The sequence below is a fragment of the Thalia democratica genome, chromosome 2 (assembly GCF_965202585.1).
Source record: "Thalia democratica chromosome 2, ktThaDemo2.hap1.1, whole genome shotgun sequence".
Classification (NCBI taxonomy): Eukaryota; Metazoa; Chordata; class Thaliacea; order Salpida; family Salpidae; genus Thalia; species Thalia democratica.
This window is the reverse complement of record NC_139166.1, coordinates 28,389,873-28,415,182: the sequence shown is the minus strand read 5'-3', so window position 1 is coordinate 28,415,182 and position 25,310 is coordinate 28,389,873. Positions and strand designations below refer to the sequence as shown.

Here is a 25,310-nt window from a genome sequence, read left to right as displayed (position 1 = left end):
TAACAATAAAAACACTAGTACTAATTTAAACTAATCGTATAATATTTGAAGTTAGAAGCTTTAGTATGTAAAACAGTTTCAGATTAATGAGGTCCAAAAAAAGTAATTGTATGAAAAGATTTGTTTTCGCTTTAATTACGTTTTCTGCTATTAGTTACTTATGTTTCTTCAAAAACTATGGCTACAATGAGAACATCAATTTTTTTAATATTGATAGTGATGGTAATTATTCATCCAGCCGCACTTTCGAAGACACCGTTAAAGTTTGTTATCACGTTTTATTTTATTTTTTTTAGTGTTTACTTAATTATTTTATCATACAAATATTAAAAGTTTGCCTAAATGTAGTTAAATGTTGTTTTCTTTGTACTTTGTAGAATTTTCAACAACTTTTTCAAAAAATTGTACAATGCTTAAACATTGTTATACTACTTTATATTGCCTTGTTGATAAAAAGCGTTGTTTGGTAAAGTGTTTGATAAAAAATAAGAGTTTGTTTTTCTATTTGAGAGTTTAGCTTAAAATTCATTAAATGGTATAAAATGGTCGAATTGCCAAGTGATTTAGTTGTTTATTAATTAATAACTGACTGTAATCTACAGATATCAGATAATTTATGTATCAATAGGCAGTTTACGAATTTATTTTTTTTAATCTCATTTTTAAGTATTTTTTAATTAGGAACTGGAAGCTGTCTAGGCATATTGTTTGACCGTATTCATAAATAGAAGTTAATTTATTTAATTGTCACAAGTTTGCAAAAAAAAAACAGGTTTTCCTCATGCTAAAAAAAGTTACAAGTGCACGTACACTAAAATTTGAAAAACGAAAAATGCTTATACCGTTTTACCTTAAAGTATTTTAGTTCTTTATCAAAATAGTTACTGATAGTTTGTTGTAAAATAATTTAATATACAAAATTTTGCACACGTTCTCTTAAAGGAATAACAGTTTTTTTATTTTTAATTTGAAATTTTCCTTATAACTTCAGAACTCCTAGTCTGATAAATAAAGTAATAATTTTGACAGATTGAAGACATTGAAGTGATTTCACTTTTAGCTGAAAAGAAGTTAAAAATGGTCAAAAAGCAAGTAAGAAAAATTTGTAACTCAAAGAAAAATATAAGCATAAAGTTTACTAACTGAACTCAAACATTAAGACATTCATAATTCGTTTACATTTACTTACATATAATTTTAACTTACTCAAATCTTCTAAAGAAAACTATATTAGAATGGACAACTCCAGTGTATGATACGGAAATCGTGGAAGAACTTCCGGATTATTGTGGAAAATGCAAAATTACTATGGACAGGAAAAAAGTAACGTATTTTTTTTACTTTAGCCGTATGTAAAGATTTTAGAATTATACCGTTTGTCCTTTTATTTATAAGGTGTTAAATTGTTTTCTTGAATACTTTTTTGAGTTTAAATTATGTTGGCTAGTTGTATAGAGTAAAAGTAGGAGCTGTTATTTGGTTGTAGTTTCGTTATTGCTAACAAAACTGTGTATCAGTTATATATTTACACACTATTTTGCAGGAAAAGGAAGCTGATGCTATAATATTTGAATTTAACAAAATACAACCAATACCAACATCAAGGTAGCTTGGTTTTTTGTATTTTTTATGTAGTTGTTTAACAGTTAACGAATGAAAAAAAATGCAAAATTAATAAGTTTAAGCAAATTTTATTGCTTTACTTATACTTAAAATGAGGGTTGCCACAATTGAAGATATTTCACATGTATAATCATGTTCTATTTGCTTCATAGTTATCGATTTTTGCAACTGTACTTAAAGTAGTTTGCGGTCTGTTTGTTTAAGATATATAAATACCTGTTGTATCCTAAAAGATTTCGACGAAAAAAACCTAAAACAAATTTTAAAAATTTTATTAATTAACACGAAAGTTTAGAATAACTAAAAACTTAATTTTATTTGGTTTTTATGGTTTAAATTTTATGAATAGAAAAAAATATTATACGGTTTTAATCGTAAAACTTACTAGAATTTCAACAAATTTTAAAATTATTATTTAAATTAACTTAACTGTAACATATATATTTTAGGTGAAAGTTTGAGTATATACATAAAACTAAAATGTTACAGTTGAATTTACTGAAGTTTTCGAATATAGCATAAGTAATTTTTCTTTCACCAAATTAACCTACTTTAAATAAGGTACGTAAATTAACAAACTTAGACTAAAATAATTTTTTATAAACAAAAAAAAAACATTCTTTAACTTTTTTATAAGAGATTCTAATGAAGATAATGAATGTCTAGTTGTCCGAAACAGAAAATAACAAAATTTATATTTTAAAAAGTTAGCCTCTAAGTATTATAACTTAAGTTAGATGTTCTAAATTATTTACTAACCTACAACCTGTTTTACTGTTTTGTAGTTATTTAAAAAGTGAACAGTTTTTTTTTTGATCAAATATTTTTTAGCTAAACAGAACAATTTTTTTAGAAACTCTGAACAACTATACATCTTAAACGCTGTTGAATCGACATGTTCAATAAAAGTTCGAAATATTAATTTCAAAACGTACGACATTTTCTTCAACTTAACAATGTCATACAGGTTGTAAAATTATTTAAAAAAAAGTTTTTTTATTTGAGAGTTATCTGAATACAGCATGTCAAAATACGTCTTTTTTTAACTAGTTGTGTTGAGTTTTAAACAGTTTATATTTTTCTAAAAAATAATCATAGTATTATAAAATATTTTTGTAAAGTTTTCCTTAATATTACGTTATCGTTTTTTAAAAATTAACTAGACTAATGTCCAGTTTTTTAATTCTAAACTTTGTTTACTTTTTAGTTTTAATTATTTTAAACATGTTTGTACCTTTTTTAAAAATATACAAACTTGCTTCATTTTAACTTAATGAAAAAAGGTTTACATAACCTTACTTTACTATCAAAATATTAGCATATTTTAAATGACTAAATATAACACTGCTTGCTTTTAAATTACAACTAAATTTTTTTATTATATTAACGTTGCAGAAGAGACTCTGATATAATTCAACCTCAAAATAAACATTTTGATTTCCCTTCAACATCTATGGAGTTGTTGACTAGCTTTTTTCAAAATAAATACAAAAATGACGAAGACGCTGGCATAGGCCAGATAATGAACAAAAAAAGCAAACTAATAGTTTGGCTGGTCTCCAACTGTGGATACAACCCTGGTGCAAAAGCTCGTTTGAAGTTGAGCAACATGATAAAAGCGTCTAAAGTTGGGGACAGATTCGATCGATTTGGTGGATGTTTCGGTAAAAAGCTGAGTGAAACTGAATTTCAAAATATTCAAAGCTACAAGTTTTATTTTGCCGCTGAAAACTCCTACCACTGCAGAGACTACATCACCGAAAAATTGTTTCAAAACAGCTTCAAAATGGAAGCAGTGCCTGTTGTTTGGGGCGCGAAAAAATCCGACTACTTAAAAGTGATACCGGAAAAAAGCGCAATTTTTGTGGAAGATTTCAAGTCTATTGGATTTCTAGCAGACTACCTTGAGTATCTCGACAACAACGAAACTGCCTACCTGGAGTATTTTGAGTGGAGAAAGTCCAATGTGACACAAATGAGAGGTTATCGTCAGCGGTACGGTTTGTGCCAAATTTGCAGGCAACTAAACGGAATCAATGTTGACTACTTGCATTACACAACTGACAAGTTTAAAGATTTTCCCATGTTGGACTTTGTGAAACCAAGAATCGTAAAAAGTGTACACAATTTGTTGTATGCAACAGAAAACCCAGAATGCTTCTATAATAACGTTCTTTCGTAGATAACAAAGTTTATGTCAAACTACGAAATACCACTGTTCAGTTAAAAATGTTAAAAAACTAAATTATATAAAAACACAGTAGGTAAAATTGTTTGTTTTTAGGACTGAAGTTTTTCAAACGTTGTGTTTATTTATTTTAATACTTACAAAAATTTTCTTTGCGAAAAATAAAAACTGGAAACAAGCTTTTTTTATAAATAATGTTATCATTTAAAAAGTTATTAGAACTTAGTTTATTAAAAAGAAAAATATATGAACACGCTTTGATTTTATAAATAGGTATAGTAATATAGATGTTCGTTTTTTTATAAACTTATTGAATTATTTAAATTTTTAAAACCTTTATACTGTTATTTATGAAACAAGCAGAAACCATATAGTGTTTTTATTGTTACAAATTGTTCTAGTGTTACTTTAATGTAGACCGCTATTAGTAGTAATATATTTGTACTATTTATGTATTCAGTTATCTGCTAAAATTTTATTACGTTAATATATTTTTTAGCATTTCACCGTACTCTTGAATTTTTACTTTTTTTTTCCTAACACGTTCAGCCAGTGTTATAAACCTTTGATATAAGATTTTGCACAAAAAAGAAATGTATGAAAAAAACTTTAGAACAAAGTAGACTAATATGCATAAACTGGTACTTGTTGCTAAAATAACCTTTATTTAACTTTACTTACTATATTATTCTTCAAATGTAACAAAGTATTAATAGTAAAGTTTAAAATTTTGTAGTTCTAGTAAAATTTCAAGAAGAAGTATGTACGATCCTTTAAAGATGCTAATAATACATTTTTATTTTAAAACTTAAAAGTTTAGATAAAAGTTTAATGTACATTTTTGATTAATTTTTTGCTGATATTTTCGTCTTATGAAGTTTCTAGCTATCTTTTTATAGAAATAAGTTTAAAGTTTTGTTTTTATTTTCATGAAATTCATCTTTTTTTAATTTATTTATCTTTTGTGTTATTTTTTCTGTTAAAATAATACACAATTAAAAATATAATCACTAACTAATGTAATACTAACTAATATTGATAGAATAAAACCTTTTTTATTATGATTTAATCTTTAAACAGTACATAAACTTTAAAACTTGTTTTTTGATGCCAAAAAATACTTTCCAGAATAATAATTCCTACATTGTTATAATACTTGATTGACTCCCCAAGTAATACTTTGTTGTTTAACATCGATTTTTTTTTCGATAAGTATGAATTATTAATGAAAAAAACTTAAAAACAGGTCATATGAGATCTTATTATAAATTTCTGAACTCAAGTACTAAAAATTTTACAAGTTCAAATGTATTAAAAATCTGCGAAAATTAAAAAAATATATATAAACATCTGTTAAAGTTTGAATTTGAAAACCAAAAATTCAGTCATCGACCAAAACATTAGTGAGATAGGATTGAATCACAGAATTTACAAATCATTATTAAAGTATTTTAAAATGTTTGCTATAATTTTAAGGTACTTAAATAAGACTATAAAAATACAACTTTTAACGACACTTTTGTAAATGGAAAAAAACGTATTAATGAAAGTTACTTTTTTAATGGTTTCTATTATGCTTATAGTATCTAAATACTTTACTATTTACTATTTATCAAAGCTAATTTTAAAAACATACAAAAATATGTATATACTAAATTCAAGAAAAATGGTAAAAAGAGTAAACAACAGTATAAGCATTTCCGGTATTTTTGTGTATTTTTCTGCAAGCTAATTTTTGAACTAAAAATGGCAGAAATTGTTTGGAGTAAAACTAACATAACTTCTAGAATATTTGAAGCAGAAAATAAAGTTATTTTTGAAACAAGAAATCCAGTCCTATTTAACTTTGTATAACACTTGGTTTAACTTTACATACACCAGAAAGAAAGTAAGCCGACTTTTTAGCCTATTGTAAAAACTGTTTTAGAAAACCAATGTTTTATTTTTTTAAAGAACTAAAAATATCTTATATATAACACTAGTCTTCATTAGAATATTAATATTTCTTTTTCTACTTCATAACAAGTTAAACCCACTGTATAATTGTTACTAAATATTATACTTCTAATTTTAACATTAAATTATATTTTCATGTTTTGAATTCTAAATTTAGCTTATTATTAGCTTGTGTTTTTTAGTTTTATTTTAAGTGAGAAGATTTATAAAATTTTAAACAAGTAAATTTGAATTTACTTGTAACGACGCTGTGTTTTTATCTGCCAATTATTATCTAACAAATTTAAAAAAATAATACTAGTATGGTCACTGAGTTAGTTCTTTTTAATAACTAAACCCTTAGTAACAAGGTTTTATTCATCATTGTTATTGAAGAATTAAAAACTCAATTTATTTTATATATACACTGTAATTTGCTTGCTTTGTAAAGTTCGTAGAAGATAACAGAAATTCTCGACTTTTCATAAGTGGCATTTATAATTTTAGTACATAAAAAATAGGTTTTACCTAGTAAAACTTTGTATAAAACATTTTAAGTACAATATTTTATTTAAGATTAAACAAAAACCTTGCGACGAACGTGTTTTAAACGCTGAAGAAGATGAAACATTTTTTTAATTTGGTGTTTGTATCCTTAATTTTACTAAAATTAGGAAAGTGGTTTTTTTATTTCAAACGCTTTTTTTTTTTTTTAATTCCAAAAACAAACTTTTAATTTTGAGTAGACTTTTAAATTGTGAGTTACTTTTGCATTTGGTTTTTGTAGGCATTTGGTTAAGTAAAATACTTTAAAATTTCTGAACTCTAAAGGAAGTTTGAGTTTATTTTTGTTTTGACTTAATAAAGTTAAATTGTGAGTTACTTTTTAATAAGCATTTGGTTTTTGTAAGCAATCTCTTAAGTAAAATGCTTTAAAATTTCTGAATATCAAAGGAAGTTTGAGATTATTTTTGTTTTGACTCAATAAAGTTAACTTTCAATTGACGCGTTTAAGAATTTTTTCGAAAGAAGTGAGTACATTTTTTAATGAGAGGAGAGTATCATAAACTGAGTGTACCAAGTTTATGTACTTAAATATTTTTTAAATATCAAGAAAAAGTGAGCTAGCACTTTAAAAATAAAATGTTAAATGTATTTTTAGTAGTTACATTGTAATTTTAGCTCCGAAAACTAATTTTTTAATGATAATTTTCAGCGGATGGGTCGATATTATCATTTTAAATACTTTCAAAAAAAAAAATACTAAAAAGTTCTATCATAAGTTGGCTATGTCACGTTCTTTTATCTGGTTGTAAGCTAAACTGGACATTAACAAACAAAGATTAGGAAAAATGGTGGTCTAAATCGAAGAATTTCAGTCTAAAATTGCAAAATAATTTTACGTGCGAACGCTGGGTTTGAAATGAAGAATATAAAAGAGGGCAGTTTTCAGCTTAAGGTATACTGAATGTTTTCCAGTATAGTGTGCACTGATTTTATTTACTGTGAAAACTAGTACTTTACATATTCTAAATACTTTAAGGTACAAAATAAGACAAAATTTTTATTGTACTAAATATGTTGGACACAAGGTATCAAAGGTAAAATGTGTTTAAAGTACACAATATGAAAATATTGCATTACTTTTGCAATAGGTATACGAGAAAACTAAAAAATAAATCTTTAAGAATGAATATTTTTGTTATGAATTTATAAAGAGAATCTTATGGTAGAACTTTTTTAATTGGAGATAAAAACTAATAATTGCAGGAACGTAAATATTTACTGTAAAATTCTTATAAGCTCAGAGTTTTATTCGACTATATTTTTTTTGTGGCAGGTTATTAAAATTAATAATAAAAAAACAATGTTGATGATGCAAATTGAATAGGTACTGTTTAAAGTTTTAATACTCTAAATGCTATCTTTTTTTCTACATCAATTTATTAGAAAGATATTTAAAAATTAGCTGCGTAAAGGCGTATTTTAATACTGTAAAATATTTTGCTGAAGTTTTTCAATCAGTTTAGATCTCAAGATAGTGTTTCTTAAAGTTTGCAAAGTATACGCCAAAAAGTTGGTTTACTAGGCACTGAAGTTTAGATGAGTTGTAAAATAGTTTACGTTTAAGTCATACCTTATAAATGTCTATATAGTTTTTAAAACTTCATTCACTTAGTGTAGTCACAAGAACATACAAGCAAAAATAAAAATAGGTTTTCAATTTAAAAATGTCTTCACTTAAAAATCTTGCGTGCACATGAATATTTTTAAGTTACCTAATTTGCAGTGTGGAGAGCAAAGGTGTTCAAAAGCAGAAAAACATTGGTCTAGCTCAGCGATTTTTAACCTGAGGTAAATTTTACTAAAATTATCATTATTTGAACATGAAATCCCTCATATTTCTTTTATGAGGGATTTCATGTTCAAAAAATGATAATTTTAGTAAAACGTGCATGGGTCATATTTTACAAAAAAAAAACAGTTTAGATTTTAAAAAAGCATTAATCTTTTAAAATAATCATAATTAAGTGTATTTAATAAAGTTTTATAAAACTTTTTTTGTTTAAGTGATCGTTAGAAAATTTGAGTCTTTGAAGTTTACAATCAGGCATATTTGTATATATTATTGAAATATTAGAAATTTGAAAAAAAAAAAACACAACACTTGAAAACACAACAAAGTAAGAATTAAAAAAAATATATTTTCTGGCTAATTTTTTTTTTAAGGGGCCCCACTCAAAAAGTCAACCCAAATCAAATGTTTTTTTTTAAACAAGAGCATTATCTAAAATAATAAAAATCTTCGTTAGCTTTAAAGATAAGGAAAATAATTGGATCTAAAGTTTGGACATTTAAAAAAAATTGTAATCCAGCTAAGTTAACGCTTGTTAGATAAGATAGTCTAAAAACTTTAAACTATTGAGTAAAATTTGTGAAAATATAAGCATTATACATAATTCTATGTGTAAAACTGTGTAATATTAAAGCATTTTTTTCTAGTCTTCGAGATGTTATCATAATAAAATTTTATCTAATCCTTTTTATTGTAAACAAGTTATCTCAATAAATACTCCTAAATCATACTTTTTATGAAAAGTGTTTTATAGTTTATACCTAAAGCTCTCAAACAATTTTCAATGTTATTTAAAAAAAAAAAATTGTACTTCTTTATGGCCTTAAATTCAGGTATAGGAAGTTTGCAGCCACAAAGCAAAAATGTTCGACCCATGATGTACTTTTTAGTTAAAAAATATTAAAAGGAATAGTGAGGTAATTACATTTTTTTTCAATTCTTTTTATAACTATTAAATCTACCAGTTACGTTTTACGGCTTATTAAAATTCAAAGTAACTTTTGAGATATAAGCAATTAAATTCAGAGAGTTCTATAGGTTCTTTATAGGAGGCGCAAACTAAAAGGGCAAATATAGACTATTTCACTAAAAATCTATCTTCTCCTTCATTTTTTTTGAGCATTCGTTTTAAAACTTTCTCAAAGTAATCTTTAATAAATTATAATAAACTCGTAGGAAAATATATTTTTTAATTTTTGTGTAAATAGTTTTTTAATAAAAATAAACAAAACAAGTCGATTCTTTTTTTAATATTGTTCATAGTTTTTTGATGTCTTTCTTCCAAAATCTGTTTCTTATCAATGAAAGGAACATTTTCTGAAAATTTGAAGTAAAGTGTTTTTCAAAATTCTAAGAAAATCGACCTTGAATTTTTTATTCCATAAGGTTGTATCGGTTTTTTTTTAACAAAACTGGTTATATCTCATAAGTTAATCGATTTATTTTTGTTCTATAAAAAGTATCTTAAATTATGTACTCTAAGGTTTTAAATAGGAGCCAGTATTAATTTTTGTAATAAAAAAATTGGATCCCCAATGCGCTTAGCTTTATAGTAATAACTTACAACTAGGTTCTTATTTTAATGATTGGTAATTTTTAGTGTTTTACTATTGCTTTTTATCACTCTTTTGGTTTACAATATTATCTTTGTGTTTATTCCAGTAACTACTTTGATTAACTGCGACTCGCAGAAGACTTTTTTCTTAAAAATTAGTCCCCAAGTTGAAAGGCAGCCGACCTCTGCCTTAAATGAAAACTAATCGGACGGACCTTGAAGTAGTTTTAATTTAAAGAAATAGTTTTTGATCTTACTAGACATTTAAGTCGTTGATAGTTCAGTTTTTAGAATTTATTAACTAAAACTATACTTAAATATTGTTTTTAAACTATAAAGAAGCTTTAACTAAAACCAGCGTTATTTTCCAAGTACTAAAAATTTATATGTAGCTTAACTTGAAATACAATAGATCGAAACTTTAAACTCAGGCTTTTTAGTGAGTTAATAACTTGTGAAATTTATTAGATTAATTTGTAACAACTTTAAAAACAGTTTGAAAAATTTTTATTATCAAAATATTAGTAAAAAAATGTCAACATGAACATTTGATTAACTTTAATAGCAGAAAAACGACAAGAATTGAACTTAGTATAACGTGAGGTGAAAATTGCACAGAGAAAGTGACTTTTATGAGGCAGTTTTTCAATTCAAAGGGTGTTGTTGTAGTTGCACCTGTGAATGTCGTCTAAAAAGTTTTCAACATGCTTAAAAACTTGGTTAAGGGGAAGTCCAACTACGTTTGCATATTCGCCATTCACATACTGCACTAAACAGGCACCGACTCCTTGAATTCCGTATGCACCAGCTTTGTTACTGAAAACGCAGAATTAAAATGCTTATATTTGCTAAAAAGTGCATTTTTTTCTAATTATTCAATAATAAACTTCGAAAGTTATAAATTTATAAAGTAACTAAAACAAGTTGTGCAGTTCTTCTTTTATTTAACTGACATATTAAACGAGTTAAACACTTTAAGTTAGTTCTGTAAAAAATAATAAGTAATAAAATAATAAAAAATATAAGTAATGCGCAAATTGTTTTTATTATATATTCCAGCAAACTTGCTTCGCTAGAATCTTTATTAACAGACGATTATCTTAGGATTTTGAATATTTAACTTTATAAAAATAAATCTTAAAACATTTCGAAGAATTTGAGTTTTTAAGTAGCCTTGTAAGTTTACATCACAACTAAGAAGACCATGGTGACTTTGATTTACTAATGGCTCATTTATATAAATGAAAATTATCTAAATTCAAATTAGCGGTTTTAACATTTATACCGTCACGTTACAAGCAGAACCATCAAGTGTAAAATAAAACGTAATTTAAAAACATTAGATACAAAAACAAAATTAACAATGGCAGCAATCATTCATAGTACGCCTAAAAACGTATTTTATACATATTTAAAAACTATGCTCATTTACTACACTAAATACAGGGTTGCCAAAGGATTTTTGAAAATTTTCTTCACGTTTAATGAATTTCTTCCAAGTTTTTTAAAAACAACTTTTTTGGACAATTTTCATTATAATGTTAGATTCAAGGTAAAAAAGTATCAAGTAATATAAAAATATTCAAAGATACTGTAAAACTGGGTATGTTTCAAATAAGCACGAAGAGACACTTTTGCACAAAAGACACTTATGCACGGACTGATAAGTTTATTATTTCTTTTTTAACTACCACTTTTACTTCTAACCTTTACCCTCGGTCGATAACTTTTCCTTTCTTATTAACTTTTTTTTTCTTTTTTACTATCAATGTTATTTCTAACCTTTACCCTGGTCAGTAACTTTTTTTTTCTTCTTTTTATATTTCTTTGTTTACTCTCGTGCAAAAACGACCCTTCATGCTAATTTTACTAGTCTCCGTAAAACTACTTTAAATGTGTTTTTAATAAAAAAATTAACAATACAAAAACATTTATTTTTACAGGGTTGCCGAATGTTTTTGGCAAATTTTCTCCAGGTTTTCAAAATGTCTTCCAGGTTTTTAAAATTACACGTTTTAGGGTCTATTTTTTGTTTAAAATTAAGTTCAAGGTAAAAAACTGTGTTAATAAGTATGACAAGATTGAAAAGATATCTTAAAGCTTCTTTAGATATCTTTTTTAATATATAAAAATTTGATGATGATAAATTTTTTTTATTTATACAATAGAATTTTTGAGTAAAATCAAAATTTTACTAATTAAAATGTAAAAGTTGTTTGAAATTTAGTTTATGTTTTTTAGTAATTTTTTTTCAAAATTCCAGTTTTTTTTTTTTTTCAAATTCCAGGTTTTTTAGCCTAAATTGTCAAATTCCAGGATTGCAGGTTTTTTGACAACACTCTTTATATGATTTTTTTTTTGTATCTAATTGAAATTTCATAACTTTACATGTAAAAACAGTTTATAATTCAAGATTTTATAGTGATTTTTGTTTAAAACTTCAGGTTTTTCCTTTTTTTTTTTGCCTAAATTTCAGGAATTCAGGTTTTTTAGGCAGATCTGTAAATAGTTGTTATACATACGCTAAAAAGATGTATATATAAACTTTTAAACACAGTCACAAAAATTCTTTTATAAGTTTATAAAAATTCTTTTTCTAAGGTGTAGAGTAAAAAGTTATATTATAGCGATTAAAAACGTTATGAAAATTTCTCTAAACACTAAACTAACAGAGGTTCGCCGGTGGCCACATAGCTGTCAATTAATTGTTCGTCTAACTCACACAACTTCACCAATGTGCTCGATTCAAAATAATGATCCCTTATCAAAGCTCTAGTTGGTCCCCCGTCGCCTAACGGTCCACCACAAACCATCAAACACACACCTGATATTATATATATATATATATATATATATATATATATACGTTAGCTTCTTTTAATTTAATAACATCAAACCACAGCAGTGGTATAAATTTATATTATATTGTTAAAAAAAATTACAAAACTGATTAATTACTTTAAATAAAAGTTTACTTAGCAATGAACTGCCATAAACACTACAAGGTGAAACAGCTGCAAAATATTATTTTTCAGAGTTGCTCGCCACTCTTTGAAAAAAAAACAGCTAGTTCAAATCACCCTGAGTTTATTAAAAGAACTTTTAAATGTTTATGCGTCTCAACCTCAATTCAATTTTACCTTAAGCTTATATACAGTTATTTTTTATTAAAAACCTCCAACGGCACAACTGTATTCTTTCACTTTCTATGTCTACAAACTTAAATACTAAAGCGTATGTTCTACTGAAAGTAAACAACTAAGTTTAGAATATAACAAGCTACCTTAAGTTTGAAACGCCAACTTTATTGTTTCAATCTGAACTTTTTATGTTACCATCATAAATCTTAGCTTGAATACTGGTATAGATTTTTTTTTTTTTTAAACTAATGTTAGTTGCAAGACAAAAAATTTCACCCGATGAAATAATTGATTCCAACACTACAAAATAAAACTAAATAGTTAGCACAAATTAACGAAAAAATGACAAAGTATTAACCTGTTGATTAACTTTTTAGCAACAGAAATCTAAAAAAATTGTCTAAGTTTCTAGAAAGCAATCAAACTAGCCATAGGTGGCCTGAGTCATCTTAAATTTAAAAAAATTAACTGGTCTGAGTGTGTTTTGTAATTGTTACCTTTATTTTTCTACAGCATAGTGATTTTATATTAGTACTTGATAAGCTAAGGGGAGGTTATCGCTTATACTTTACATGAGAAATGAACCATCATATTTCGTCGACACTTTAGTTGAAAAAAAAAATTGATTAAATGGATCATGGTACTACTATTTTGCATAAAAACTACAACATATTTAATAAAATTTGTTTTTATATACAACGAAATAATGCACTTGACAACATCATTAAGGGCATTGGGGGTAAGGGAATTTTTTAACAAAAGTTAACTAAAGCTCATTTATGAAATTATAAAGTTTAAACTATAAGTCAGTTTTATGGAATAGAAAAATTAAAAATGATTCGGATATTCAGTGATTATTGTAAAAAGTTTCCGATACAAACATATAAAACTAACCTTTTTCGTTGCTTGTTTTCTGAAAAATTTTAAAGTACACTAATAATCTATCTTCTTAATTTTTATAGTGACTGTCTTCAGATTTTTAGGAAGATTTTTTGCATTATAGCAAAATATTCTATAGTAACTAATTGAAAACATGAAGTAATTTTAAAAACATAATAAGAAATAAATTATTTTTAAGTTTTTAAAATTCCTTAAACACGATTGTTTGATCCTAAAATGAGGGTATACTGGGAAAGTTTGCTACAAATTGTAGGAGATTGAATTTGATGAAGTTGTTTTTTTCCGCATTTTTAAATTTGACCTTCATTAATGAAAATATATGAAAATATAGAGCTCTATTATAAGTATAAATAGAGCTTACACACTTAAGTTTTATTCAACTAAATTGTGACAATTTCGTTAAATAAAACATAACAATAATAAACTTTTTGAAATCTCCGACTTAGTACCCTTAACTAATTGCATTTAAAATCTCCAAAACCTCCTAAACCTTCAAAACTAATTGCATTTAAAAGGGTTGTCAAAAAATCTTCTCTGAGTGACTAGAAACTTCCCCGAGTAACCTTAAACTTCCCTGAGTTTCCCTGAGTTTTTTTTAAATCCTTAAAAATTTTATTATTTATTAAAAAATTACAATGTTAATTCTAAGAACCTTGAAGAACTAGTCGCAAGGCTTAAAAATTTCTAAATAAGTACTTAAAAATAAATAAAATTAACTGTTTGGAACAAAATTTTGAAACTGGATTAAGTAAATCTCATTCTAGATCTAGAAAAGAATTTCCCTGAGATTTTTTTTAAAACTTAAAATTTGCCTGAAGTTTTTAGAAAAATCAAAACTGCCCTGAGTTTCCCTGAGTTTGAAAAAAATAATCAAAATTCCCTGAGTTTCCCTGAGTGTGTGGCAACCCTGATTTAAGTAAAAAAAAGCTAATTTTTTTAAAGTGCTTTATATTCAAACAACGTGTAATTTATATTTTTTTGTATTAAATGCTATAATTATTCTAACTCAATCATAAATAAAATCACAACAAATGAAAAAACATTTGCTTTTTACTAACTACCTAGATCGGTTATACTAACTAGTATAAAACTTTATATATTATGTTAGCTAATATTACATAATAACTTAAAAAACTTTCTAAACAATTTAAGCTGATATTTAAAAACACACTTAAAAACTAGTACATTTAAGGTCATATAGAGTATCTAACATTTTTTACTTAAATTGACTCTTAAACGAAACCTTGAAGTATGAACTATAAGTTAGTATATAGTAGTGATGTACCGGACTCACTATCCGGGTCCGGGTCCGGCCGGATATTGCCATTTTTGTCTGATATCCGGATCCGGCCGGACTCTAATTTGAAAAAAAAGTCCGGATCCGGTTCCGGCCGGATTCTAATTTGAAAAAAAAGTCCGGGTCCGGTTCCGGCCGGATTCTAATTTGAAAAAAAAGTCCGGATCCGGGTCCGGCCGGATCATAACAGAGATCCGGCCGGACCCGGATCTAGTTAGTAAAAAAGAGCATACTGAAAAGTATTTTTTCAAAAACAAACCCTGTGAAAATTAATAAGAGTCATTTTCGTCAGTTAAAACTAAACACCTACCGTGATTGGCTCATTTTGTACACGTGACTAATTTACATTTGTTTACATTTAAACTATAAATAAACATTTCATGAAATGTAACTCTTTACATATGTTATAAAATTGAAAACTTTGGAATGAATACTTGCATTATTTATTGTTTAAAGTCGAGCTCAGAGAATATTTAGAGTTAATACGGTTGAATGTACGAGCCAATGAGAATCATATGACGAAATGTTTCAAACTAAATACTGATGCAACAAAACATCAGAACATGACAGGTAGTTTATATGTAAGCAGTTAGTTAGTTTGGTGTGTAGCTTGAAGCAACAAGATATCTTGAACGTTTTTGTGAATGCTAATTGTAAATAGTGTTTTGTCTTAAAAGTGAATATTTCAACAGGTGTTTAATTGTTTAAATATTTAAGCCAGGTTTATAGTTTAATAGTTTATTAAAAATTTTACAGTTTCTTGTTTACTAAAAGTTTTATTTAATTTTTAGTCTTTTCTTAAGTCTTTTGTTATAGATTTAAATAGCTTCCAGTTTTTAAAGTGTTACTAAAGTAATTAATAGTTTTGTATATGCTAGTATTTCTTGTTGTGTTTTATATAAAAGATTCATCACTCAAAACTGTCGTGTCTGATTATAGAAAGTAGTCTCAGTTAGAATTTAGTATTTGTTAGATATTAATTAAATAAGGTAGGATTTAATTATGATGGGTAGTACTAATAAGTTAAGTGTACCACAATCAGTCCACAACTTTACTACCAAATTGTCAACCTTTGTTAGCTGTTCTACTGATTATTAGATTAAAGTAATATTTTCAGTTTTTAAAAACCTCATTCTGACTCAGGCTTGTTTATACTCACTCTAGTTAGTTCTATTGACTTAAACAGTGGCAACCCTGCTAGTTTGAAAAATTTTGGGAATTTTAGAAAATTTTGGACTGCCTCAGGCTAGTTTAGTTTTTTATAAAAACTCAGGCTAGTTTTCTTTTAGATTTTGAATGAGTTTGAGCTGATCCAGTTTTCAATATTTTGTAGTTTTCTAGTGTATTTTGTTCAAGAACTTGATTTCAGATTTTTAATTGTAAATAACACCTAAATTTTTAAACCTTGTGGCTAGCTGTTCTACTTATTATTAGATTAAAGTTCTTTTTTTTCAGTTTTTTAAAACCTCATTCTGACTCAGGCTAGTTTGTTCTAGTGATGTACCGGACTCACTATCCGGGTCCGGCCGGATATTGCCATTTTTGTCTGATATCCGGATCCGGCCGGATTCTAATTTAAAAAAAAAGTCCGGATCCGGTTCCGGCCGGACTCTAATTTGAAAAAAAAGTCCGGGTCCGGTTCCGGCCGGATTCTAATTTGAAAAAAAAGTCCGGATCCGGTTCCGGCCGGATTCTAGTTTGAAAAAAAAGTCCGGATCCGGGTCCGGCCGGACCCGAAATTGTGGGTCCGGTACATCACTAGTATATAGCTAGATTTTTATTAAGACAACACTACGTTTTACAAATACAATTGTTTCACTGTTCTGTTAGACAGAACAGCTCTTAAGTTTGTTTATTATATAAGTATCTTAAAACATAAACAAAAATGTACATGAAGTAAGCAAAACAATTTCAGGATTATTACGTCACTAAATAAACCCTTAAAAAACATAAGACTTACTAAGTCTGCACAAACTTTCAAAATAAATTACAATAAAGGCTAGAAAAATGTTTTTTCTTAGGAAACCCTGATTTAACACATAAGTTTATTACACAAAAAAATAAAACAAACCAGTATAAACATAATGCTGACTCCCACTCAGCTTTTCAAGTGTTTCTTTTGCTTTAAAAGCTGTATTAGGCTTTCCAATAATTTCATTATCATGAACCTGAATTTAAACGTATAAGTAGTTTAGTTACAGTATAAAACCATAATATTTTACATGACAATTCGTTACTGCTAATACTTGAAAACATTACAAATTTTAGTTAATGGCTTTGGACAACTTACATATCAAAAACAAACAATATAAAATTTAAAAAAACATAAAAACAACATTTTTTAAATATTAAAACTAATAAAAATAATTTATATTAATACTCAACGGTATCAAAAACCAAACTGAAGTTAGTTTTAATTCTAAAGCAATAATATGTTGACTTACTCACAGTTTTACAAGTTTATGTATTTTTTATAAGTTTATTTATGCATCTTGACACTTTTACAGTTTAGCAAGTAATAAAAACAGCAAAATATAAAAGCATAGGATCCCTTTAAGCCCATAAAAACATCCTTGTGTTTACAGCGGGCCAGAGGTCTCTATTACCAGTACGGACATTGTCCATACCTGCTTTAGCAACATTTAATTTTAGGAAAGTATTTTTATATAGATAAAAAAAATCAAAAATTTTTAAATTTTCAAAGATGCCTTTCTTATTATAGGCTACCTTTTAAAGGAAATATTTTTTTAATAAATAAAAGGTTACACTTAAACAATTTTGTTACTTTTTATGACTAACTGCCAAAATTTTTACAGATGGCAGTAAAACTATCTGAGTTTTTAGATTTTAAAGTAAGTAGTGATATTAAACTTTTTAATTTGTACTTTCTATATAGAGTATACAAAAATGCCAACACCAAAAATCATACATTTAAAAAAAAAATATTTTTATTAGAAACTAGAAAAACTTTACAACTGAAACAAAAGCTCACAAAATAAAGCGAGCTTGTAAACAAAAGGCGGGATAATTCTAATAAAAAAAAAAAAGTTCAAAGGTATGTTTTTAAAATATTAGACTTCTACTAGGCTAAAGATTCAAACTACAATGTATAAAATGACGTCAAGACAAAACATACAATAAAGCAAATGTTTTACATCGAAACTTACAATAACAGTATCAGCACCGATGACAAGAACTGGCTTTTCACTTCTGGTGTGCTGCTTGGCAACTTCTAATGCCTTTCCCGTTGCAACAGTCTTTAAGTAGCAAGAAGGACTTTCACTTTCACATTTGCTTATTGCTTCTTCATTGAAAGGTGAAGGTTGAACTTTGAATTTGAAGCCCTAAAAAATTTTTAAACGTGTTTGCGCAGTAATAAAATATTTACTATTCTCTATTTTTTTAATTAAGTTTTATAAATAAATGTTTTATCATTAGATTTGTATAGATTTTAGTATACAAAAATAAAACGTTTTAACGTTTGAAAGTTTACAAACAAACTAAAATAAGATTTACTAAATAAAAAGACCTATCAAGATAACTATATGTATTAATTACAACAAAATATAATCTATGGTGGTTTGATTAAATTTATATTATAAATTACTAACACTTATTTTTTACTGCAAAACAAATTATTAAAGTTATTATACATATTAAGTAGAACCATAATATGGTTTCACATAAACTTATTTTTAAAATACTTAACATATACTATAGTATATAAAATATATAAAAAAAACTACTATAGTATACTGAAAACTTTGATTACTACTGCAGCTTGATCGCAGTTAAAATTAATTTATACAATTAAATTTTTTTACAAGTATAAAACAAAAGTTCCTACTACAACAAAGAACTCAAAAATTGAGATTATTTTGATTACAAATAATCAACTCACTTTGTAAATAATTTTTTTGATTTAACTATAATTAAAACTAATAAACTTTAAAAAATTAATACAACACCTAAACAGCTTTTTTTTTAAACTAAGTTCAATTATATGAAAGTTTTTAACTAACTTGTAATAACAAACACTTACTTAAATGCAGAAGTTTTTTATGGTATTAAGATATAAAGCAGAAGCAATAAAACTTCTTTTAAAGTTTATATAATTCTAAAAAAAAATTACTTTATATTTGTTTATTTTCCTTTGTACATAAATCAGGATTGCCAAATCTGTTTAAGAAATTTTCTAAAGCTTTTCAAAAGTTCTTCCAGATTTTTAAAATTACACGTTTTAGGGTCTATTTTTAGTTTAAAATTAAGTTTATATTAAAAAATGTGTTAAATAGTATAACAACTTGAAAAGATATCTTGAAGCTTCTTCAAATGTGTTTTTTAATTAAAAGTAATTCTGATGATGAAAAAAAAATCATCTATGCGATAAATTTTTTGTTTCAAATCTTAATTTTACTACTTAACATGTAAAAGTTGTTTGAAGTTCCAGGTTTTTCCAGGTGTTTTAGTGATTTTAGTTCAAAAATTGAGGTTTTTATAAAAATTTCTCAAATTCCAGTTTTTTCCAGGAATTTTTAGCCTAAATTGTCAAGTTTAAGGTTTTTTAGGATTCCAGATTTTTTTGGCAACCCTGATAAATAAGTTTTAATTCAATTAAACAAAATACTTTGAGTATTTTTAATATAACATAAATTTCAAAAATATACTCTACTGTTAAATGTAAAAATATGAAAGTTACATGTGAGTTTAAAGTATCATATATAAATAAATAGTTAATAAAACTATACACTTTTTATAGTAGGGAAGTAAAGTATTATTTTCTACTTCTAACTTTAGAAAAAATCAAGTTAATTCAAAACAAAGTCAAAAAATAGAATATAAAGTTGTTTAGACGTTTTTTTTTTTGTTTTTATTAAATGTGGTATAGAGTGCTCATGAATTTGTTGTCAAAATAAAGCGAATTAAATTTATTATTAAATAAAAACAAAAAGCTATAATTGTTTTACACTTAATGTATAAAACTTTAAGCAATCATCATAAATTCGTTTGTTATAAAACTAAAATCTAAGTTCATAAAAAAAAAAATATTATATGATGTAATAATATTATAAATTAATCTATTAGTCAAATCACTGAAACTTAGTTGTTTTTGGGGTAACATTATAAATTAAAGACTATGTGTTTGATTTATCTGGAAAAATTATATAAATTTGGTAGTATTTTGATAAAAACGTAATAAGTAATGAGAACTTAATAAAAAATTAAACAATATGTTTACTAATTGAAGCACAAAATATTCTTTATTTTAGTAAGTTAGAATGTTAATGTCACAGCTTATTGTTTTAAAACTTATTTTTTAAGTGAACTACTTAATTCAAAAAAATAAAAGTTTAATTTATTTACTCTATCATATTTTAATGTTTGTATAGTAATTGTATAACTATTAGTGAAGTGTTATTCTTCTTGATATTTTTGTAAATTATAAACTTTATTGCTTAACAATATTTAAACATAGCTAGGTAAACTTTCTTTTTAGTAACAATGAAATATTTTAAAACAGTAGTCATCTTTAGATGATTTTATTTTAAAAAATTTAGCAAATTTATTGAAATTTAGTAGTCTAAATTTCAATACTACTCAAAATATAAAAGAATAAGTTCTTATAACAAAGTTTCATATGAAAACTACTTACTACTTGTTCCATTAATTTTTTTCTCTGAGGAGAGCTGCTTGCCAAAATTACATCATATTCTTCTAACATCTCTCTAAGTGGTGACAAAAGCATTATTGATGGCAAGAATTTTAAAGCTAAAAACAAAAAAGTAAATGTGTTAAACATAATAAAATATACATTAATAATATTTTAGCATCAACGTCTTTGAAATCTATCCAGCGGGAAAAAATAAAAATTGGTTGATCAAACAATAAATTTAATACTACAATTATGTTTAAAACACATAGCATTACACCATTAATTTAAACTAGTTTATAAATGCTCAATTGAAAAAAGTAAACATTTATAAGTTTGAGTTGTCTATTTGATGAAAAATATTTCCTCTAAAAGTTCGGAATCATCATTTTCATTGGCCAAGATTGGAGAAAAAATTGATGAGCTATTTATTGGAGCTACAGACTCAATGGGATGTATTGGTGAATACAAATTATTCTCCTGTGTTTCAAATTCTTCCTCAATTTCATCAATTATATCAGTGACATCAACAACATTACTTTTTACAGAGGATGTACTTGTGCAGTTTAGATTAGTGTAATAAGCATTAGGCAAGATACATTTAGGAGTGTTTTTTAACTTGGACCTTGAAGTAAATGAACACCTACTTTCAGAAGTAGTTCTGCTGCTAGAAACTGAAGAATTCCGATTTCGTTTAGAAGAGATGTGACTTTTTACACTATGATTTTCAGCTATGCTATCTGTCAAAACTTTACTGCTCTTTCTTGATCTTCCAGAGACTACAGACTCTGAATCATTGAAAGCAAATGGTATATTATGATGTGATGAGCTTTTAATTTGTGGTTGATATGAATACAGATCAGAATTATGCATCATTGTTGACTGAATTTTTGGGGAGCCTATAAAGTTTGTAACTTGGTTTTGATTTTTTGAAATAAAATTTAATGATTTGCTTAGGCCAGTACCTTGTTGTAACTGTGTTTGTATAGAAGAACCTGAATTGCTATTGGAATACAAATGTTTTCTAGCAGCCCTATTTTGAGCTAAATTGTAAAGTTGCAAGTCTTGTTGCTCTCTTTTAAGCAGAAGTTCATCCTGCTCTAAAAGAAGTTTTCTTAACTCAAACTGTTCCCTTTCTAATGCAGCTTTTTGAACTGCAAGTTGCTTTCTTTTATTACTTGTACTTTGTACAACTCTGTTAAGAGTTTGTTCATGATCACTTTGTTTTTCAATTTGACTTAAAGGTGCATCATACTTGTCTAGTCCTTGAGCCATTTGATTTTCTTTAAACTTTTTTGCTTTAAAAACATTACTTATGTCTTCTGCCAAACCTAGTCTGTTTAAGCAATTTCCCAATTTTATATAAGTGTCGATTTCATTTTCTTCTTTTTCATTGGGATGATCACTAAACTTTAGAAAGGGTGAGTTTACTTGAGGGCTATTTAATCTCGGACTAATATTTTCCTTACAGGAACTCTCTGATGAAATACTCTGGTGTTGTTTAGTCTGCAGAACAGAAGGCTTAGATTGATGGGGAGAAATTGACAATGGTGTTCTGCTTGCATACTGCTTAACACTTTCATTCAGCTGCTTTATTTCTTCTGTAGTTTCCTTCTGCTTTTGAATTATGCTTTCCTGATACTCATGCAGCATTTTTTGGCACTCAACATACTTTTCCTTGATTTCGTCTTTTTCCTTGCTTATTTCATTTTTGTCAATTTCCAAAGCTTTCAACTGTGTTTGAAACATTTCACGCTCTTCTTCAAGTTTATCATCTATCTCGTCTTTCTCCTCCTGCAAAGAAGCCAGCTCTTGTATGAGGTTTCCAATTCTCTTTTTGTCTTCAACACATAAATCTTTGAGAGAAACAGACTTCTTTTTTAATTTGTCTGATTTTTTTTCAAACTGTTCCAATATGTTAGTTAACCTTTTAATAAATGCAGGGTTGTCTTTATTTTTGCTGTACTTTGTTTCACATGAGCTTACATCTACACCAGGTACAAAAGACAGCTGATAATCCTCAGCTTGCTTTATCCATTCAACCTCGCTATTGCTTGGCATTATTAGGTATAAGTTTACTAACCTATAAATGCTGAAACAAAAAAACACTAAATGTTAGGTGCAAAACATAATTTTTGATAAACAATTTATTAAGATTAAGAAGTCACACAATAGTTTTAAGGTTAGTAACAGTTGTAACTATTCAAATAATAACTACTAATATTAAAAATATACTTATATAAAAATAAGTTTGTTAAAACTTCCACAAAGTAAAATATTTTAACTTTACACATTGCATAAACAAAAAATTTCAATGATTTTTATAACTTTAAAACAACTAACTTTTCTGAGAAATATTGTTTTTTTAAATTATATGTGGTGTACGACTCAATAACCAAAAGGTTTTTTTGTACACCAGGTCCTTAGACCAAACTTTTTGAGTGTTTTTTTATTCTTCAATAAACACTATATATATATATTAAATTATTTTCAAAACTTAATATATAAATTAAACTTCTAAAACTGTATTTATAAAAGTATATATATATATATATTATTATAAAAATTTGTAATTTAATTTATTTATTTTTTATTAACTAGATAGAAATACAAAAACACTTATTGACTAGATAAAATACAAAAACAGCTTTTTTCAAAGGTATAAAAATAAACTTTATTTATAGTTTAATCTTGAGCTTAAGAAACAGATTCAAAACAGCCTGAGTCATCCTGAGATTTTTAAAAATTTCAAAATATCCTCTGGGGTGTGTGGCAACCTTGTTATAATCTACAATTATCTTTCCAGATCATTCACTAATTAAAACTAGATTAACTTGATACATTAATTAAGAATTTATTCTTTAATATCAAATCACATATATGCAGTGTAAAAGTGTTTTTTTATTAAAGCCATAGCGATTAAACCTTGTTTTTCAGATTAATTATACTTAATAAAATTCTATCTTAGCTTTACTTAGAGACACATTTAAAATCATAAGGTTATTTACAAAACTAAAATCGTGTCTTATATGAAAACACAAACTATAAACTACAAGCCAGTTTTTATAGAATGAAAAAATCAATTTACTTCTTAGATAATTTAATTCTTGTAAGAACTTTTCTTTACACGTATGGAGCTCAATTTTTTCACCATCAATGTCAAAACTTGACTAAAAACTTCTTTACTTTTTGAGTAATAGATCTCTATTTTTTTAGACAAAAAGTTAAAGAGGTTTTAAAAAAATTAATGTTAAAATTAAAATAATTAAAACTATTTTTTATAAATAAAAGCTTTTAATTTTGTTTTTGAAAGTTTTTTTTTAGAAAATGCTTTTTATAGTATGATTTGTAACAGAGTGTGCAATATCTAGTAAATGGACAAAATACTAAACAAGTAATCAATAAGTAAAGAGGCGATATGTTATAAAGGGGGAGGACTGATAGATAGTAATTTATAATTCTAACATTTGAGCAATTATAAAAATGAGTTTAGGAAACATTTATTTAGTTAGTAGTAATGGACTAAACTGTGAAATTTTAAAAAATGATTAAAAATTGTATAGAGCATAATTTACTTTTAACCTTTTATTTTAGTCTAATACAAGAAACGCTTTGAACTCACTGAAATTGATTGCTTATATTTTTCAAGTTATTTCAAACTTTCACTTATTAAAAGTATATGAAAAAACTTAACAAAATAAGATCAACTATTGAAAAACTATGTAGACACCCTTATGGACTTAATTTCTTAGCAAAATTCTAATTAAGTTCTGAAATATGAGAAATTAAAGTTAGTTAGATCAATAGATTCTATAAAAAGGCACAAACAAAACAGTCAAAAATTTTTATTTTGTTAAAAATTTTTTTTTTTTCATTGTTTCAACAAATTTTCTTTCAAATTTTAATATTGTGTCAACTATCAAGTTTTAAAGTGTTATACAGAATAAAGTTATTAAGTTATAAAAAAAATTGTGAAACTAACTTATTTTCACTTTTTTTCTAAAAATTATTATTTTTTAAATAAAAAAATTCTAAAACTAGAAATCTTAATCTATTTAGAGAATGTTTCCTAACAACATGAGACCTGTAGATCAAAAAAGTAGATACAGTTTACCACAACTATAGGGTTTCATCATTAATATAATTAAATTATTACAGGGTTACAACTCTTTGTTGCAATTTATGCAACCTGAGTTTATGAGACAGTAAAAAATAACAGAATAAAAACATATGGACCTAATGAAAAGAGAATTTTTAGGAAAAAACTAGATTTAAATTCATTAAAACTAGTCAGAGTTATCTTGAATACTCTAAGTGTAAGGCAAATCTGTTTACATTAGTGAATGTTTTGTACACTATTTTTAACAACAATCTGTTTTCTAAATAATGATTTATTATTTGTGGTATGATTATTGTTTAAATGATTATTGTTTAAATTAAATTTGTAATAGCTGATTGTGGTAGTGATTATACAATTGGATTGTTGGAGTACTGTTTAGTTGCAGCGTTGGCAAACACCTGCATGGCAATTTAAGCTTTAGGAATACTCACACTTTGTGATTTTAATGTTTTAATGATTTTTAATTTTTAATGTTGAGATTTTAACTTTGTAACTGTTTTTGAAATGATTAGCCAAACAAAGGATATACAAATTTAAAAGGTTTTT

At 25.9% G+C, this 25,310-nt stretch overlaps 3 protein-coding genes across 3 annotated transcripts; 1 reads left to right on the top strand and 2 right to left on the bottom strand.

Annotated features, from left to right (window-relative positions):
- The first annotated feature begins 1,077 nt into the window (after positions 1 to 1,077).
- LOC145828508 (3-galactosyl-N-acetylglucosaminide 4-alpha-L-fucosyltransferase FUT3-like) lies at positions 1,078 to 3,805 on the top strand. The gene is made up of 5 exons (XM_082936264.1): positions 1,078 to 1,092; positions 1,222 to 1,323; positions 1,544 to 1,605; positions 2,477 to 2,590; positions 3,019 to 3,805. The coding sequence occupies exons 1-5, from the start codon at positions 1,078 to 1,080 to the stop codon at positions 3,803 to 3,805; spliced, it is 1,080 nt and encodes a 359-aa protein (XP_082792390.1).
- Positions 3,806 to 10,246: 6,441 nt separating this feature from the next.
- LOC145829942 (dTTP/UTP pyrophosphatase-like) lies at positions 10,247 to 20,758 on the bottom strand. The gene is made up of 5 exons (XM_082937830.1): positions 20,648 to 20,758; positions 18,162 to 18,338; positions 17,066 to 17,162; positions 12,328 to 12,481; positions 10,247 to 10,473 (listed from the first exon to the last, which is right to left on the bottom strand). The coding sequence occupies exons 1-5, from the start codon at positions 20,738 to 20,740 to the stop codon at positions 10,308 to 10,310; spliced, it is 687 nt and encodes a 228-aa protein (XP_082793956.1). The 5' UTR covers positions 20,741 to 20,758; the 3' UTR covers positions 10,247 to 10,307.
- Positions 20,759 to 20,856: 98 nt separating this feature from the next.
- Positions 20,857 to 22,722, bottom strand: LOC145829454 (uncharacterized). Its single transcript, XM_082937245.1, has one exon. It carries the CDS (start codon positions 22,703 to 22,705, stop codon positions 20,990 to 20,992), a length of 1,716 nt encoding a protein of 571 aa, XP_082793371.1. The 5' UTR covers positions 22,706 to 22,722; the 3' UTR covers positions 20,857 to 20,989.
- Between the last annotated feature and the right edge of the window lie 2,588 nt (positions 22,723 to 25,310).